At 33.1% G+C, this 19,180-nt stretch overlaps 1 protein-coding gene across 1 annotated transcript in view; it reads left to right on the top strand.

Annotated features, from left to right (window-relative positions):
- The window catches only part of CFAP47 (cilia and flagella associated protein 47), a gene marked incomplete at both ends in the record, with an annotated part of 301,646 nt that overhangs the window by 150,240 nt on the left and 132,226 nt on the right, over nucleotides 1-19,180 (top strand). Inside the window, 1 exon segment of the mRNA XM_082784753.1 lies at nucleotides 3,489-3,626. Within this exon segment, the coding sequence (XP_082640879.1) occupies nucleotides 3,489-3,626 (138 nt within the window).

Genomic DNA, 19,180 nt, shown 5'->3' with positions numbered 1-19,180 from the left:
ATAAATAAATTTGAGCCACTAATAGATACTTTAGTGCCCATGAAAACGATGGACAATTTATGAATATTTTAAAATTAGCAGATAAACTCAGTTTAAAAATGTGTGCTATCTGCAGTGAAAATTATTATTTTTATTGAAATGCTTTGACAGATTTAATTGAGTACCTCGCATTAAGTTCCTTGAATAAATTACATCAAACCAGTTACCTTTATTGATCAAGACTTTAACCTCAGTGTTATTAATTCAGTTTGTTTGAGAACTGTTTTCCATAATGAAAACAAGCTGAGTGTCAGCAATTATAGCACAATTCTTTACTGATTTTTCAATTATGCAATTGCTGGATTATCAGCAGAGTGGTTTAGCAATTTAAGTTACCATAGTTCTCCCATTACCTCTTGAAATATTCTTCAGCATTAGTAATTTACAGTTCTGGAATTTTTCAAGCATTCCAAGATTTGCCACAAATAATTATTCAGAGTTCTTCAGTCAATTATTTCAATGCTTTTGAGATCACGTTTGGCGCAGAACTTAAAATATTTGTTTTAATATATCCATTTTTACTGATGAAATAAAAACCTTTAAGCTGTGACCACTCATGCTCTGTCCCTTTCTCTCAAACACAGTGTAGTATTCTGAAATACAGACAATTGGTAAAGAAAGCCTTCCGCTGTCACTGGAAGCAATGACTTTAAGAAAAAATTAGTTAAAATTTAAAATGAAGTGAAACAGAATATTCTCTACTGTAAGGAGTTTTACAGATTTATGACTTTTGTGCATTTCAGCATTTACTCAAATATTTTAATCAACTTTAAAGCTATACTTTTTCATTTTATTTTGCTCATTTGATTATAATTGTTGATATGTCAAATACACTACGATAGTATTTTAAATTAATGATAATATTAGTAGCTTTTCTTGCATTTCTTTCTCTCTAATATTGTGATGCATTAAATCAAAATTATACTTGTTTAATATATTGAGACATAAAGTCAGATTAGTTGGTCAGTATTCTTCCTAAGAAAATGCTTTCCTATTTTTCCATTAGGTATAGTGCCATCGAAGTATGTTCTCTTCCATCAATACTTACATACCTTGACCATTTTCTCCAGACTTTATTCCTCTGAGCTTTCTCTAATGATTTTTTTTTTAAATTGTATTTATACATGTACCTTCCCTCTGAAGACTTTAAAAAAAAAAAAAAATCAATAGTTTCTTGAAGTGGCAATCACTGTCTAGCTTATTCAAATACCACTTCTGGCTTTGATACTGTCATCAATTTTTAGGAATTTAGAGAAATTTTCTATTAAAATATTTTTGGTTGTTAGTCCTTGTTTCTTTTTTCTTGTTTCTTTTTTTCTTGTTTCTTTTTTCTTTTTTCTTTTTTTCTTATTCATCTTTTTTTTTTTTTTATTAGGGTAGCATAGATTTTATTTAAAAAGGAAACAAAATTTGGAAATCTAATATTTAATATTATATTGTTCTTTTCTCTGTATTTAAGTAAATACCTACTTTAATCTCTCTTCCCTTTCTTTTCTTTCCTTTCTTTGCTCCTCTCCTCCTCTCTGCTCAATTCTACTCCTCTCCTCTCCAGCAATCTGCAGATCATAAATCATGACTCCTTGTAAAAATTCAGTGTAATATTTCTTAGCAGATATAATTTCTTAGTTTTTGTCATGTCAAAATTGCCACCTGACATATTGAGCCCACTGTGAACAAATGTTGCTCTTCTAAAACTTCTGAAACAGTATTGTGGTTCTCCCCCTCCCCCCGCCCCATTTCTTTCAGAAGTGACATCCTTCTAGCATACTATTAACAGAACTGTAGCTATGAGGCCATTTTATTAAAAAAAAAAAAAAAAAAAAAAAAAAAAAGTATTTCTTGAAGTGTAAATGACCCTGGCTTATATTGGTGAATGTACAGGAATCTTGATCAGTTGCTGGTACTAAAGTCACTAATGTGGCTTCCTGAGCCAGGTGTTGTGACCTGTGTGGTGCTATATCTCCTCCTCACTGCTTCTCCTTTTTCTAGATCCCATGCAAACCTTTCTTGGCTTGGTCTGGGGCTTCTCTTCATCCCTTTTGACTTCTTTCACCATCTTCTTGAGGCTCAGGATGTATGTCAGTGCCTTGTTTTTATATGTACCTGCAGATGGGTAGGGTATACCCAGTTACTATTTCCCTCAAATGCATTAATACTCTTTTGGCAAACATATTCTGAAACTCCTCTATACTTACATACAGTGAGGAGGAGCACATTGTAGAAAATCACCTCAGAAAGAAAATGTGAAAATGCAACAGCTCTTTGATTCAGCTTTAGGTATTCTTCCTAATAAGGTGATAAATTCAAGTAGTCAGGGAGCACACCACTCACCTATCCCTTTCAAAGATGGAGAATGAAAAAATGCCATTAAATGTAGGTATTCTTAAATCATATTGTTCTGGGACTTACGTAAAATTATATTGATTCTTCCTTTCAAATTAAAAACTCTACTACGAATAAATTTGCCAAACTGTTAATAAGATACCATTGTATAAATTCCATTTGAGAGATCCTTTCACATAAATTCTAAGGATCTTGAACGGGAAAATTTCGTACTGTATAATATCACAAAATAAGTCACTTCCTCAAGTTAGTTTTTCATCATACATAGGAGGTAAGAATTAAACCTGCAAAATATATTTATTTAATCTTTGAAATTCTGCAGAATGTACTGAAATACAGAGGGACAGTCATTTAGATAAGAATAATATTGATATCCAGCATTTCTAAGCAGTTGTGTTGATTTAAAAGTCTGTGTCAGAGGCATGCAATATAACAAAAAACCTGCTTATTCAAAAGTATATGAAATGTTCTCAAATGATATTAGTGTTGTTTAAAGGAACCAGGTGCATACTGGATTTTATAATATATTTTATACTATCAAAAAGAAATTACGGTTTTAACTGTGAAGAGGCTTTTCACTGCAACTTAAAAATCCCGTTTTTACAATCTCTGTGTATTTTGTCTTCTATAAATACTTGATTTCACCTTACAAACAACACAGAAATGTATGACAGGATATTTTAAGTGTTACATTTGTTGTTTTATAGCAGCAGTGATTTAAAAACAAACAAACAAAAATAATGGAGAAACAATCAAGTCTATGCATAGAAATTTGTGCTGGAAAAAAAAAACAAAACACAAAACAGTATTATTGTCTGCCATATATGGTCATCTTTGAAAAGTGTATTTCTTATTACTGATTCTTGGTTCAGATTAAGTGGAAAAACACTGTGGGAAGAAAAATGGTTAATTTCCTTGGACTCACTTAAGACATTTTTATTACCTTAAATTAGAATTGGATGGCTGACACCTGGAGTAGAAATTTTACTTTGTGTTTTATTAGTTTTGAACTGAGGAAATACACATAGGTGTCTAGCAGTCTATTTTATAGAGCTAATGCTCTATTAGCCCCAGCTAATTTAACATCTGTTATCTATTTGTTTTAGGTGTAATTTCATTTGTTGCTGAAGATGAAGACCAACAGCAGTCTCAGCATAACAGCTCACCAGAGAAGACAGATGGTGAACAGGCCCTTCAGAAATTGTCAACAGAGACACCACAAACTGTTGATAGAGCAAACACAGGTATGTTTGTTCTTAAGGATAACTTCATTATCCATTTGTATAAACTCATATCTTTATTTATTTTTAAATGTATATATATATTTATTTCATTTATTTATTTAAATGTATATTTTATTTATTTTATGCCAGGTCATATACCTGTAAAAACTGTAAAGTCAAATGCTTATTGCTGGCATATATAAAAGTTCTCCTTTGTTGATTTTTGACACATTTTAATGAATTTAAAGCTGATCTCACCTCCCCGCCATGTCTCTGAACATCACTATTGTAAAGGCACAATATTTGTTAAACGTTGTCTTTTAGAAGTAAATAATAATATTAACAGTGCTGATGTCACAGCAGGCAGTTGCTGAAATTCACAACACTCCATTCCATTTATAGAATAAACTTTCTTTTAAGTGTTAGTTGTAGTTACTTGTTTGGTCATTTACAGTGAAATCTAGAATAGATTTTTCTAAAAATACCTGATTACTTTCAAATTGGCATCTCATAACTTAGTATAAACAGTTTCTGGATTACTTTGGGAATTTTACGTGCTCCAGATGAATCGAAGTTTGTGATTAGAAATGTGCACACTGAATAATTCTTTTATTTGTATGTTTCTAAACCAATATCTTTTGCAAGTAAAACTTTAGTTATAGAACTGTCCTTTTTATGTTTTTAAAACTTAATCTGGAGCGTATTTAAATTATCAAGCTTTATGTTAGATAAGTGTATTAGTCACAGGGAAAGCTATTGGGGAAAATTCTTTTTAACCTACATCAGGTGGTGTTTTAAGAAAGATTTAGTTTTAAGGAAATTGGGAAGAGCTTGCAGGTGAAGATCTCTCTGCTTTCTTGGCAGTTATATTTTCATTTTAATGCAGTTTATCTATTTTTTTTTTAATCAAAAATTAATTTAATTATTAATAAAATAATTATTTAATTTGAATTAGTCCAGTGTGAATGTATTTAACAAAATGTAGACACTCAGAAGTTAATATCCCATCTCTGATATGAAGCAATCCCAAGAATTTACAATCTGCATAGATGAGAGAGACAGGAAGAACATAGAAGCTCAGAAAGTCATTCTCCCTGATGACACAGTAGCTTAATGGTGGGAAGTATTACAAAAATCCACTTTTTTACTCAAAAGTCAGAGCAATGGATATGCATTGTCTTTTTAATTTACCAGATTCACTATCACATTGGGTTTCACTAAATATATTGTGTGAATTTTTAACTACTATTTTTTTATTTTTTTTACCCAGCTCAGACTGATGATATACTTAACTTTGTGATGTGTAGTCTACTTTTTTGCTACAGCTAAAACTAATTAAAGATAGTAACATGTCTTCTGTGGTTATGTAGCTCTTATACAAAATTAGATCTTCTAAAATGTTGTTTTGTCAATATTTGACAATACAATGTGAGTTTAAAATAGGAAAAGGAATAGAAGTGGAAGAGAATGATGCAGAAGGGCTACATCTATAATTCTGTGGTTAGTCTCCTTTCCAAAAGAGACAGAAAACGTTCACAAAGAAAATAAAGTGAACAACGAACTGATCTTTTCCAGTAATGCTTATGATACAGATTGCCATAGTGATAAAATTTTCAGAAAAAAGCAAAAGACAAGACATTGTTTGATGAGTGGAGGAACAAGGGATTGAAAAGAAGTCTGGAAATATTAAATACAGGATTTTTGAAGCCAAGGGAAAAAAAGTATACTAAATCAGTAAACAAAATCAACAAAAAATGTGAAGAATTATATGAGGACAGTATAGATTCAGTTCTTCTGTGTTGTGTGTTTAAGGGGAACACTAGTCATGTTGAACGGTAGTTTTTTTTTTGTTGTTTTTTTTTTTATAGTGGCCTAAAGAGAGCTAGAATTAAGACAAAGTCCTTAGAAAGAGGACTTCCTCTTTCTTAAGGACTTTTTCTTCCTTTCTTTAAAAAGTCCTTCTGGAAAAGGTCTTTAATGACTGGCCTGGTGGTTGCAGGGGAGAGTAATAGATATTGTCTGCCTCAACTTCAGTGAGGCATTTGACCCTGTGTTCAGAGAAGCTAAAGTATAGACTGAATAAGCCAACAGTGAGGTGAATTTAAAACTGTCTAAACCACTGGGCCCAAAGAGTGATAATCAATGGTGCAAAGTGTAGTCAGAGGCAGTAAATATCAATGCGCTCCAGGGGTCAATACTAGGTCCAACTCTGTTTAATATTTTCATTAATGATCTTGATGATGGGACAAGAGTGTACACTCAGCAAGTTTTCAGCTTGGAGGAGTGACTGCTACACCAGAGGGTCTTGCTGCCATCAGGAGGGACCTTGACAGGCTGGAGAAGTGGTCTTTAAAAAACGTTTAGGTGTAGAGCTAAGTGATATGGTTTAGTGGAAGACTTGTTAGTGTTAGGTCAGAGGTTGGACTCGGTGATTTTGGAGGTCTCTTCCAACCTAGATGATTCTGTGATTCTGTATGATAGGAATATCGTGAAGTTCAGCAAAGAGAAGTGCAGTCATGAATCTGGGTAGGAACAGCCCCAGTTGAATCACTAATTAGCATTCACTGCTTTTGAGGTTTCAAGACTATTTCCTTGTGTTCTTCTCCTACAACTGCTTTTAAATTTGAATTTTCTTTTACAAAATCATGGACATAGGTGACATTAAAACTCTTACGATGCATCAAAAGAAGTTTACAGAAGAAGGATTTTAATTGAAATTATGTTAAGGTAATAAATACAGACAATGCTGTAGAGGTGAGAATTAGAGGATTTCATGATGTTAGGGGAAATTAATTATAAAAGATGAATCTAAAGCGATGCAAGAACCAGGGTCATATTGGAGGTGATTTCCAAATCTCTACTGAAAAGGGGAAGCTTGTAAATGTTTATGAATTTAATTATCTATTATCCTCTGCTTATGAGATATTTAGGCTTTGCAAAGTTAGGAACCAGACATGCAAAACTGGTAGAATCTGTAATTGAAAGTAACTGAAAAGAGAATAAATGAGTGGGTTTTTCAATACCAACCAAATCACTGATGATGTGAATTGAGGGTAGTAGGCAGTAAATTCAAAGTAAATTCACTTTGTTGTTTTTGTTGTTACTGTTAGATTTGTTCATTTGGTTTTGTCACTTGTTGTGTGAGACTGACTTATGAATTTGATATATAATTTTTAAATATGAAGGTAGATGATCAGTCTCTTAAGTTGCTGAGAGGAGCCAGGTGATCTGCTCCAACTCAGGTCCCTTTTTCACTGAAGAATAATTTGCATGAATAAAATCAATACAGAACGCTGGGTTCCATAGGTACTTGGAGTAATCTGCAATATATTCGTATATGGCTACATCAGGTTATATCTTATCTTTCAGTTTTCATTTTTTGCTGTCACTGTGCTACCATACAGTTATATCTTTTTCTTACTATAACCTTATGCATTTGTAGTAAAATCTACTAACTCAAGTTTTGCATGGTTACCAATGCATCATTAAGTTTACTTTCTAAAGTAGACTTAAAGTAGGATATGAAATGACCCTTCCTTGAAAGAGCATTGCTAAATAATATAATTTTTGTCTTCAATACAGAAGATAGAGCCTTACAATGTCCTCATCCTAGGAACAACAAGCTTCCACCTCAGCTTTAAATCAACTGACTGCTTCTAGTCGTTACACAAAACATCATCTTCCATCACAACCTTTCATTTGTACTAGACATCTATAACTTTTACAACTGGGCAAAGTATCAGCTGAAAATGGCTAAATAGAGCTAGAAAGTGACAAAGTGTCATCTAAATTATATAATGGTAATAGTCATTTTCTGAACTTACTTCAAAGAGGTACTGATGGAGGCTTAGCTTTCCCCTAAGCAGTTTTCTTTTGCACAGGTATCGTTACAGTTTTTCATAAAAAATGAATTTTTCTTATGACTCATCAGAGTAGAATGACTGATATTTCTGAGTTCATTGTTAAAAACAGGATTTCTCAATTGCAGGCTGCACACCTCAAGTAGAATGCAAACCACTTGCAGGAATGGCTTGCATTTCACCAGAGGCATCAAAGGCTGAGGGAGTGCATCTGAAATCTGAGAATACCTGTAGCTACCGTTACTATTCTGGGGTAACAGAAAATAGCAGGCTACATAGAAAAAAACTAAATGGACTTGAAACCAAAACAAATGTGAGGCCATCTATAGCTGAATAAAGCTATAGAAGGACTCTAATGATAAAAACATGTAAAGCAAAACTTTTTGTCTTGCTGTCAATTAGTAAAAAATATTCTTTTAAAACATACTAGCAACTACTACCTTGTTATACACATCTAACATTCAATATAGTCTTCAGGTACTCAAAAATATGCATCATATACATATATATATATAAACATTTAGCTTTGTCTTTCTAAAATAGTTTTTGTATATTCAACATTCCTACCAACATTGCTCATAATGCCATTTAGAAAAGAAGTGCATTTACTGCTTGCAATTAAAATCCTTGCTACAGAGATCCTTATGACAAATCCTCTTTTTGTTGCTTTACACCAGGAGAAAAAAATAATCAGAAAAATGTCCACGACACAGAATGACAGATACTACCCCTTTGTTCACAATAGGAGTTGCCGGTTCTTTCCAAAGCATATTTCTGTCTTCCAAGGGAAGAGCTCCTCATTTATTTGTTTTCCCATGGGATCCAAAAGTAAACAGAGACTAAGTGGTTGCTGACTGAAAGTAGGATGCGGTTGATCTTTTGTATGAGACATCTCTTTAGATATTCCTATGGAAAAAAAAAAAGTGATAAAATCATAAGTAAATATTAGTCTTTAATATATAGTTGTTTCACAGTCTGACCAAATGCTCTGACACTTGTCAAAATTTCCTCTCAAGGTGGAGGAAATTGTTCTGAGTACACAGTCTATAGCAGCTTCTTAAATAGAATTGCCTTTAGACAATTGCCCTTGTATGCTCTTTGCTGTGTTGCATGTGGGCAATGTGGAGCACGATTGGCACAGTTTTTGCTAGAGCAGCTCAGCTACCCACAGGAGTTTGATCCAGCACCTTCCCTGAATAAGTGGAGAATGTCAAGTTGGTGCAGTTGGTGCAATAACAGATTTACACTGCAGCTGCAAATCCACCTTTTCCTTTTCCAGAATCTCTGTCTCTCTCTCTCTCCAGCACTGAGTCGCAGCACAGAGCTGGCACTTGAGCAACAGCTTTTATTGTTCTTGGTATTGGTGATATCTCTCAGAACTGAGATCTACAGATGCAGAAAGTACAACGCTGGAATTTTTCATCTGCTCTTGTCTTAATCTGTTTGCCTTGAGCATTACCTTTACCAAAAGATTATGCTTCATATTGCGTTATTCTTATGAATTGCATTTACATGCTTGTACCATTGCCAAGTTTTTGAATTTCTTTGTAGTTGGAAGGCACAACATCAAAAAGATGCACTGCTTGCAAATTGGCCTAAGCTTTTTGTAATGGCTTAATGGTTAGGCCAGGCATTCATTTTGGCAAAGCCTGCTTTAATTATCTTTTTTTAAAGCTTTTTTATCTTTCAACCAGGACTTCAATGACAAGGGACATTTTCTAGTCTAAGAATTTATAATTGTAGTCTTTATGCTATGTCTTCTTCACAGTTTAGTGTATTTCCCATTGTCTTTAGAAACAGCTTCCAAGTGGGTTCATTGACAAAGCAACATGTTGGAAAGGTAATGATATTTACATATATGGTCCTTCTGAACCGTCAGGCTTGAAATCAGTCTCTGAGAACTGAACATCTGTGGCAGCACTCTGAGGGCATTCATGTAAGGAAGACAATGAAAAATTTTCTTTGTTCTAGCAGCTGTTAAAGGCCATTAAGAGGAAAATAGCACTCAGGTTGGTGACAATTTAAAAGATAGCTTTACATTTCTTTGTGTGAAATTTTTAAAAAAGATCATAAGAAGTGATTTGATAGATCACTTATTCTTATAGTGCAATGCTAGATGTTAGGGTTTAATCTGAATTAATAAAATAATATGGTTAATATACCTTTAAGTGTATAATTCATGTACTTCTAAAGGTATAAATGCTATATCTCAGATACATATTTATTTGTGGAACTAATATCTTTCCAACATAAAACAAAACCACGGGAATATCTTAAAAATCATCTTGAGTTATCTACCTAATAAATTTTGATTGTGTAGTAAAGCTATTTTTCAGTATAATCTTCATGCTGTATGTTCAAGTATATCATGCTCCAGCTTCAGATTAGTTTGTTTAAAGTCTCCATCTTCAGAAAAAAAAAGAAAATTACAGAACAAATACTGAAAGAAAATAGACCCCATGTAAATGGCATGCATATTTGAAAATGTAAACTGCCAACCAGAGATGCTTTTTTTGTTTGTTTTTGCTAGCTTTTTCTCATTTGCAGATATACTTAAGCTAGTGGGGATGGTTTGGCATATGTAGAGCATTAAGGATTCGACTGTTTTATCCTTTTTCCTTTGTCAAAAAGAATGTTCAATTATTATTAGCTTTCTCAGTAGGTGCTCTTCTGCAGTACTGCAGTCTGCTAAGTGTTATGCATTTTCCTGTGCCCTTTTGAAACTCAGAACAGCTTGATTCCACTAATAAACTAACATGTTGTTTTGAAACAATTCAGAAGTAGCAATGCTTCAAGGACCTATGGCCCACATGGAATTTTGTGGGGCATGATATGTGTGCAATTAAAAATCTGTGCAAACTAAACACGATAGTCCATTTAAAATTAATAACAAAAGCAGTTTGTAATTGCATGCAGTAAGGCTGCTTGTGAATTTTAGGTTACATCATCCTTCATGCAGCAGGTGTTTTAATATTGCTATGCTACCATAACCACAAGTAAGTCACTCCATTTGGAAACCTGTACATCTGTATATTTTTGGATGCCATAGCATGCAGGATTGCATTTGCATATAAACAGATTAAATTTTCTTACCTAATTAAAAATGTCTAGGATATGCATATTGCTTGTTCTAATAGTCTGTAGTTGTAATAACAAACTAACAATAAGCTCTATTACTGAGAAACACATTCCTTCTGTCATGTCTGGCAGATCTCAAGTATTTATATGTATACGGAATTTTGTCAATTAGTAGCCAATTTAATACAAATATTCTAAAAAAAATATATCTGTGTAGAAGAATGGGTGTAGTTGTCATGGTTACCTGGCTAGATATGCTCTGATCTTCTCTCTGTCCCTCTTAAGTTCACCGGTGATATAACAGGCATGACTTGCACCTTGCTGAATTGAAATGGCACAGTATAACCACAGTGGAATTTCCTCCCCTTCTAGTCTACTATTCAGCATTAGGGCTAGTGTGATAGGCCTAAGTATAAACCCTTTCCTAGATGCCTGTGACAAAACATTGAGTGATCTATAAAATAACGTTTCAGAAACAAAATAGTAAATAAACCAGCACCAGCAGTAGTTTCTTTGCAGTCAATGCCCTTGCTATTAGGTTTGAGTGTATGAGATGCTCTTTATCTATGTCATCATTTTGCCTTTCCTACTTTGTCATGCTTACAGAGAATTCTCATTTTACCCCTTTAGCATATAATCATCCATAAACACACAGAGAACATATAATAGTCATGAAACAGAGGCATAAGTGTGCTTAGGACAGAAAATAATGGGTTGAGGAGAGGACAGAGGGAAGGTCCCTACCAGTCTCCCCTTTTCATGCTGTTTCAATTGCTATGAGCTGTGAAAGTACATATTGTGCTAGAAAACAAGAAAAAGTAAAACTTTACAACTTAATATTTGTTAATATTAATATATTATTAATACTTAATAAGTGGAGTTCAATTCAAATATGTGATTTATTAAAGTCTTTCATGTTTTTATCCTGTCTAAATGATTACGTGAATCTATTACATGACTCTAAACATTACAGATACATTCCAATTACAGTAACATCAACAAGATTTGCTAAAAGCAATTGCTTAAAATAACTTTTGTTTATGGGCGCAAACAAGTTCCTGTAAGGTGTGTGTTTAGTCTCTTAGGCAGAGTAAGGAATTGGAATTGAAATTCTTAGGGCCTGACAGGGCAATCCATGAGTACCTATATATATATATATATGTATGTATACACACACTGTGTATATATATTGCAAGTTTCAGAAAATGAAATAGCTCAGAAACATTGATTACAACAATTATGTTCTTAAGATAACAGGAGGCATATTAGTTTCCAACAGGAGGAACTAAACCACATTTATCAGTTCAATCTAATTTATTTTTTTCTCTCCACCATCAGGCTCCTTCACATTTTAATAATCCTAATACAAGTAGGGCTATACTTCTGTAAGTAGACAAGTTTGCACCACATACTACTGCCATTGTCTGCTTTTGGACCTATAACCACATTTTTCCTAAGGACTTACATTTGTGATTAGGTAATTCTACTTATGTAAGTCATTTTTATTATTAAAGAATTGTAAGTTCACCTAACTGTTTTTTCATGGATGAATTTCTCTGATATTTAGATCCTCTCATTCATTCCATAGGCTGCAGCTGGAATTTGCTATGGACTTTTATTTCTATAGCAGCTGCAAAATAAATGGTCTATATAGTGTTTGTTTTGTTTTGTTTTGGTTTGGTTTTGGTTTTGTTTTTTCTTTCTTGAGTTCATCCCAAACACTGGATGTTCCCGAATTCTCATTTGTTCAGTTATGAGATAGTAACCAGAAAAGGGTCACTCTGACATTTTTACTGAGTATGCAACTGATGTTTTTTGTCCATTACAGTGATTTATTTGTTGTGATGTCTACTGTCTCTCAAAATTTTTCTTTTGCTTTCTCTGTGGTAATAGCAGAACCCTAATTGTTCTTAACATATTTAAGAAATTATAAATATTAGCGAAGCATTGTTTCACACTGTGGCAAAAGACAGATGGCATTTTATATACTATCATTAGAGGGTGAGAGTATGTGTGTGTAAAAAGTATAAGTAGATTTGGATACGCTTTCAAGGCATTATTTATTTCTGTTTATTGCATTTGGCACTGATTTTGCTATAGAACTTTCTATGTGAAAGAGATATTTTTGAGTAAGCTGAAAAAAACTTTAGAGGAGTTAAAAATGCAAACAACATTGTGAGTTGTCAAATTAAATTTATTATATGGATTGTAGTACTTGCTCATTACTAGTGGTATTATTTCCAGTTTTTACTTCTTTTGTGCTTAAAATATTAATTAAAATGTATTATTGCAATATTTAAGTTTGCTAAGGTGTTACTGGATATGTGTTCAAACTATACAAAATCAGAGGGTGTATGTATCAAGAAATGTGTTAAATTTTATATTTAAATGGTTTGTACGCATATGTTAGAGTTTATGCACCAACAGTCCTTCAATAGGTAAATGATATGTCAGATCCTAGAATGTATCCAGCTAGCAGTCACTTTGCTTTTTTTTTATGAACTGAGAAAGTACTTTAGAAGATACTTTCTGGTATCATTACCTTGTCTGCTAAATATCACACTTCAGTTCACATCCAAAATTTGAGCTGTTTTGCATTGAAAAGTCTGGCAGATCCTTTTCCTTTACCTTGAAGCATCTGTCAGACTTCATATTATAGTTTACTGAATATTAGCTTGACTGTCCATGACTTACAAATCCATAAATATTCTTTCCCTTGACAAATGTGGTTAAACTATTTATTTTCAGGTATGATTATTTTAGACTGGTATTTTGAGTCCCCACAACATGCTTGTTTATTTGTGTGGAAAGTTCCTTTTTTTTTTTTTTTTTTTTTTTTTTAACCTTTTCTGATTTGCAATAAGTTATATTTATTTTGTTCCACTGAACTTTTGGAACTTTTGACCTATATTTTTCCAAGACTAGGCAAATCTGAATCTCATGCTTCTTTTTTTTGACCGATTTATTTCCTTTCCTCTACTTGCTACCATTAAATTTATGGAAAAATTATGCAACATTTTTTCTTGGTACTCCTTATAATGTCTTGTATGCAACTTGTGGTTTATTAAAAGTCTGATTTATAAGTGATAAACTGTCTATCTCCTCTCAAGGATCTTTCATATGATCCTTGCTTTTCTACAAGTAGATGAAGAGGCAAACAGGCAAGGATGTGAGAAAGTATCGTAGGAGTTCCTGTGTCCTATGTATTTTTAATCAGGTCATGCTGGTCTGATTGCAACTGAAATACCTTTCACAAACTATTCCTAAGCAATGATCAAAATAAGAATCAGAATGTTTTTCAGCCCTACATGGATGCAGGGGTAGCTGGGATACATACTAGGATTCTCCAGGATAGGAGAATGACAAGTTTAGAAAATACAGTAATTCCAGGAAAAAAAAAAAAAAGTTACTTGACCGAAGTTGTACATTCTCAGCTGCCATTGGGGCCAGTCCATACATTTAGATAAAATGTTTTTAACAGGTAATTCTTAAGGATCCAAAAGGGGTTCCCAAGCTCAGTGAGGAAAATCACTTTTTTTTTTTTTTTTTTTTTTTCCCTCTTTAATTTCCTTTTATTCTGTTTACCTTCAAAAATCAGTTTTGGCTTATTTGAGGCATCTTTGACATGAGGACTGAGAAAATGGAAGAAAACTGTTGTGCAAAGATGCTATTATAAAGATTGCATCTTTAAAAATGCTTTGTTTGCCTATATTTTTGCAGGTGTGGTATCTCATTCATCCCCTTTGTTTCCAGGTTATAAATTACTTATTTCAAAGTATTTATTTTTCTCTAAGATATCTAGCTCTTTTTCACCTTCCACAGGTGTCATGGTTTCTTTGAGAAACTTAAGAAATTACAGGGTATTGTATGAAATTGTGGATGCAAAAACTTTGTGGCACTGTAAATTTAGAAGGTAGCATTCTGCTGATGCAAGTTAAGAAAATAATTGGAATTGCTGTTTGAAGGTTTGGTGTTTGTTTTGTTTGTTTCTGCATACTGAATGACACCAAATGCTATTTGCTTCTTTTTAAGAAAGATAGAATTATTCATTCTAAATAGAAAGATGTAAGCAGCATTATGAGAAAAATATGGAATCATAGAATCATCTAGGTTGGAAAAGACCTTCAAGATCACTAAATACAACCATGTAATATTCCATCTTCTAGCATATACACAAATACAGTCATTTGAAAGTGATGAGATATTGCAATCAAATGACTGTTACTTGCTGTAAAATATGGCAATTATTATTGCATTGCTTTGAACTGTAAAATGCATATTTTAAAACATGATTTTTGTATAGGCTTCGCATAATAGACACATTGTAATTGTGGTAAACCATGCTTGTTGCATAACAGATTTTTTACAGAAGCAGATAAAGAAAAAACATTTAACGTAAGTATTTCTTATGTCACTATTGTAGATATATGCAGTACTAAATAATGTGCAGGACACAAAACCTAGCAAGATCTATATGTTGTTGTTTGATTGATTTTTAATGTGTATAGTGTATATGAAACATAGGAAATTGCATATGTGAATTTCTGTTCAGTCATTTTCAATTGGGAATGCACCATGGTTCGTTATATACCTGTTATTTCAGCCTTGGATTTCATTCATATTTAAAAAAATATAATTTCTAGTAATGGGAAGCCTCATGAAAAAGCTGCATTGAGTGAGTACAATAATAGTAATCCCTGTTTTTGTTTGTTTGTTTTTGTTTTGTGTTTTGTTTTTGTGAGAGGTGAGGAGAATGTTTACAAAGGCTTTTTTTTTTTTTTTTTTTTAAATTAGAATTAATTGTAAGAACATGATCAGTGTTCCCGGTAAACCATATATCTGAGCCTATATTATTTAGAAAGATTGCTTCTGCTTTCATAGTGTATATATTAATTATCATCCAATGAGGATAATAATTAGTATTTAGATGATTGCTTTAACTAAACTCTCTGGGTTTAACAGTTTACTAGACTTTACTTATCTACCAACATGTTGAGCAATCAGTAAGAACAGCCTTTATCAATGTTACAATCTATGCTTCCTGTTGTAAAGAAGATAGGGAGATAAAGTTCAGCATCTGTAAATATGAAAAATAGTATCCATGAAATTAATGAAGAGTTAGCTTTATGTAGTGTGGAATTACGTAAGCATAAAGCTCTTCTACTTAAAGATTAATGGAATTTGGCTTCATCGTTTCTTTTCTAAAATAACCAAGAATTTAAGGTGCTCAACAAAAATGTGTTAAAGAGGTCAGGAAGTGGTCAAAAAATTGTACTTGATAGTGTCTTCTTCAGGGAGTGCATATTGTAGAATAATCTTGATTTTGTGTGCATGCGTGTGTTGTTTCTTTTTGTTTCCTTTTTGTCTTGAGTTACAAAGATCAAATGTATAGTTACGTGGCAGTAAACTTGATTAAAAGGTTTCTATTGAGGTAGAAGTGTGATGTTGAGTGAGAAAAAATGGATACTTGTCAGAATAAATGCCTTTACATTTTCCTAACTGTATTTGTAGGAAATGCTACAGTAAGACTGTATTAGGACTGATAAAATGTCTTTGATTAATTTCATATTATTGTCATACCAGATGTAATATAGATAAAAGTAATCTTTTCTGTTAAATACAGAATAACAGATTTTGTAATGAATGATGGTCAGGAATCCCTCAGTAGGGTGCATGTGTATAACTTCTGTACTCTTGGCTTATCTTTACATAAGAAAAATACATTCTTCCAGATTTAGCATGGTTTTTAAATGAATCTACATAGGATTAGCCTGCTGAAGCATGATAGAGGACTTAAAAGTGAACCCTGTTGAGCGGTCTTTTCACTGTAGTTTCTTGTAGATTTCTATAATAAAATCAAAGTTAGCTCACAGTTAAAGGTTCAATTAGAAATTCATGTATATTCCAGGAAATGTTGTTAAATTAGCTTCCTGGTAGCTAAAAGGGTAAAATCTTTGAATTTTAATGAAGCTCTGTATTCAAAATGAGGATATGTAGTGCTAACCATTTTGGGGGGGGGGGGGGGGGGAGGGGGGGTTAAATATTTTAAAAAGCTGGTGAGTTTCAAGCTGAGAGATGCAAACATATAGGGAAATAAAGTAATTTATTTTTCACTTGTGCAATGCTGTTTGACTCTAAATAGGGAAGTATAGCTTTTAAATAGTTTAACATTTAAAGAAAAAAGAGAAACAGAACACTGAGCTTCTCTTGTACCTGAACAATATATATTGCCATTAATGGGTTACAGTGGAGTAAACATGTGCCTTAAGAAAATCTGTTAACTACCCTCTTACTCTGTACTAAAGAAAGATGACAGTAGTTTGTAAATTACAAGGTAATTCCTATAATCCAGTTGATTCAATTTCATTTGCCTCTTGAATGAAAAGGAACACAGCTAGTTAGAGTGTACCTTTTAATACTTTCCATGTGGAGCAATTTGTAAGAGTAGTTACTTGCTCGTGTGACACAACACTAGTATAAAACTGGAGTACCTTTATCTTCAGTAAGCTTGTTTTGTCTTGACAATAATAGAATATGACTTGAAATTTTATGATAAAGAACATTTAACTGATGGAAGTATCTTTCACCGCAGCATATTACATTTAGAGAACACAACAGCTGGAAAATTTTAAAAGAAATTTTAAGACTTTAGCTGCTAAGACTTGAAACTGAGAGGTTTGCTATGCCATGTATGAGAGCATGCTTCTGAGACACAAGAATGCTAATTACAAAGAATGGGCTGCTTTTCTGATGCCTTTTCTTTTTCTCCAGCTAATCTGATCTGCCTGTCACAGGGCATATGTTTTACTCATATTTCATTCAATAATTTGTGTTTGACTGAAATAAAAGTTCAAAAAGACATTAATTATGCATTGGTACATTGTTTCAGTCATGAGGATTTTTACCAATTAAAAAATCATTCTGGTTTCATATTTGAATTTTTCTGACTTCAGTTCATATGTGTTAAATTTTGTTTTTGTCCATTACATCAAAGACATCTTAGTAGCCCAAATGTTTTCTTTACGAAGGAATTTTAGGTAGTATAACAATATTACCTACTCAAACAAACAAACAAACAAAATTTCCTAAAAACTATGACCAATTAGGTTTTCTCTCACTGGAGCAATAATATTTATTATATGTATAAATGCCTGCATTTTATATTTTTCGTATTCGTCACTTGAGAACCATTTTAAGGAACTTTAGGACTGGAAATCATCTCAGAGTACAACTTAACCTACTGTGCTAAGGGTATATCAACTGTGACTGTGTGTACATGACTTCTGAGCTGGCTATACTTTTTCCAGTGTCTTAAAATGTCTGTCACACAGCTTACCCAAGCTGTTCACCTGGCAAATGATTTCCAAGTGTAAGTCACGTTTTACACCCACTTTAAATGTGCAGTGCTATACTAAACCTAGTAGCGAATACTATTTATTCAAAGATACAGAAGGAAAAAAAAAAAAGGAAAAAAAAAAAAGAGTTACTTTACTCCATCCTTATTTGTAACTTATCAATATTGGTGGCTTTTCTGCTGAATTTAAAGAAGACATGCCTTTCCCTTCTGTTCTCTTTCCCATCCTATTCCTCATTAAATGGTTTATATTGTTGTGGTATGCATTCTTGGAGAGTAGTGGCAATTGTCCTAACACTCCAGGGAGCCCATGGGGAAGTTTTGGGAATCTGTTTTCCATGATTGCCTTTAGCAGCTTTATAGGCCAGCATAATAGGAATAAACATTAATCTTTCTATTCCTTATCTGAGACCTTATAGGTTCATCCACAGACAGCAAGTTGCAGGGGAAGACTGTTGGACTTTCCAGTTTTTAGCTGAATAGGTAGACAAATAGTTAAATAAATAAATAAACAAACAAAAAACCTTAGTCAAAATAAAGCTGAATAGGGCAAATGAAGAAAAATCACCGGTGCTTTGTAAAAAATCTTAAAAATTTTGGGCCATTTTAAAATTTGAATAAAGTAAGTGAGAGCAGGGAAGGTTAGTGAGTAACTTGTTTATGTGAGTTGGATTAGGAAATTGACTGACATGGATATGTTTGGCATTGCTTCTTCTTGGGACTGTAGTCCAAGTTTTGCATGTATTAGCAGAGTGCCAGGAACTCTAGTTTTGTGTCAGCTAGAGATTTTGATTGTGCATGGGTGTATTTACTTGTGTACTAGGTGGCTGGTATCTGGGTGATATACTGGCATATGCTCTGAGCTTATTCCCCATGCCAGTTTCCACAGGAAAAAAACTCCACGTGAACTAGATCAGACCTTGATTTCTGTCCCAGTGTGTACCAACAGGTCTGTATCTAGCCAATAGGAGTTTCTAATAGAAGCAAGCTAATTTCATGAAATGTATATGTCCTGGATAAGTGCAGAAAACAGTACAACTGTAAACAAAAAAGTCACTGTTGAAGGTGAATAGCCATATTTGCCATATTTACATTTTATCACCCAGCTGCAAGGGAGAAGGGAGGGTTGTGATGTCATCACATTAGGGTATTGAGATTTGATGAAGAACATTGAGAACATTAAGGGGTATTTTCTGTTTTGCAAATCTTCTAGATCTAGATCTGCTGGATATATTTTTTTAGCTGTTACTTGAAAGACGGAAATAAGAAAGTGTCTTTATGGA

Source organism: Aythya marila, assembly GCF_965140915.1.
Source record: "Aythya marila genome assembly, chromosome: 1".
NCBI classification, from domain to species: domain Eukaryota; kingdom Metazoa; phylum Chordata; class Aves; order Anseriformes; family Anatidae; genus Aythya; species Aythya marila.
Note: the sequence above shows the minus strand (reverse complement) of the source record. Positions and strands in the feature narration are given on the sequence as shown.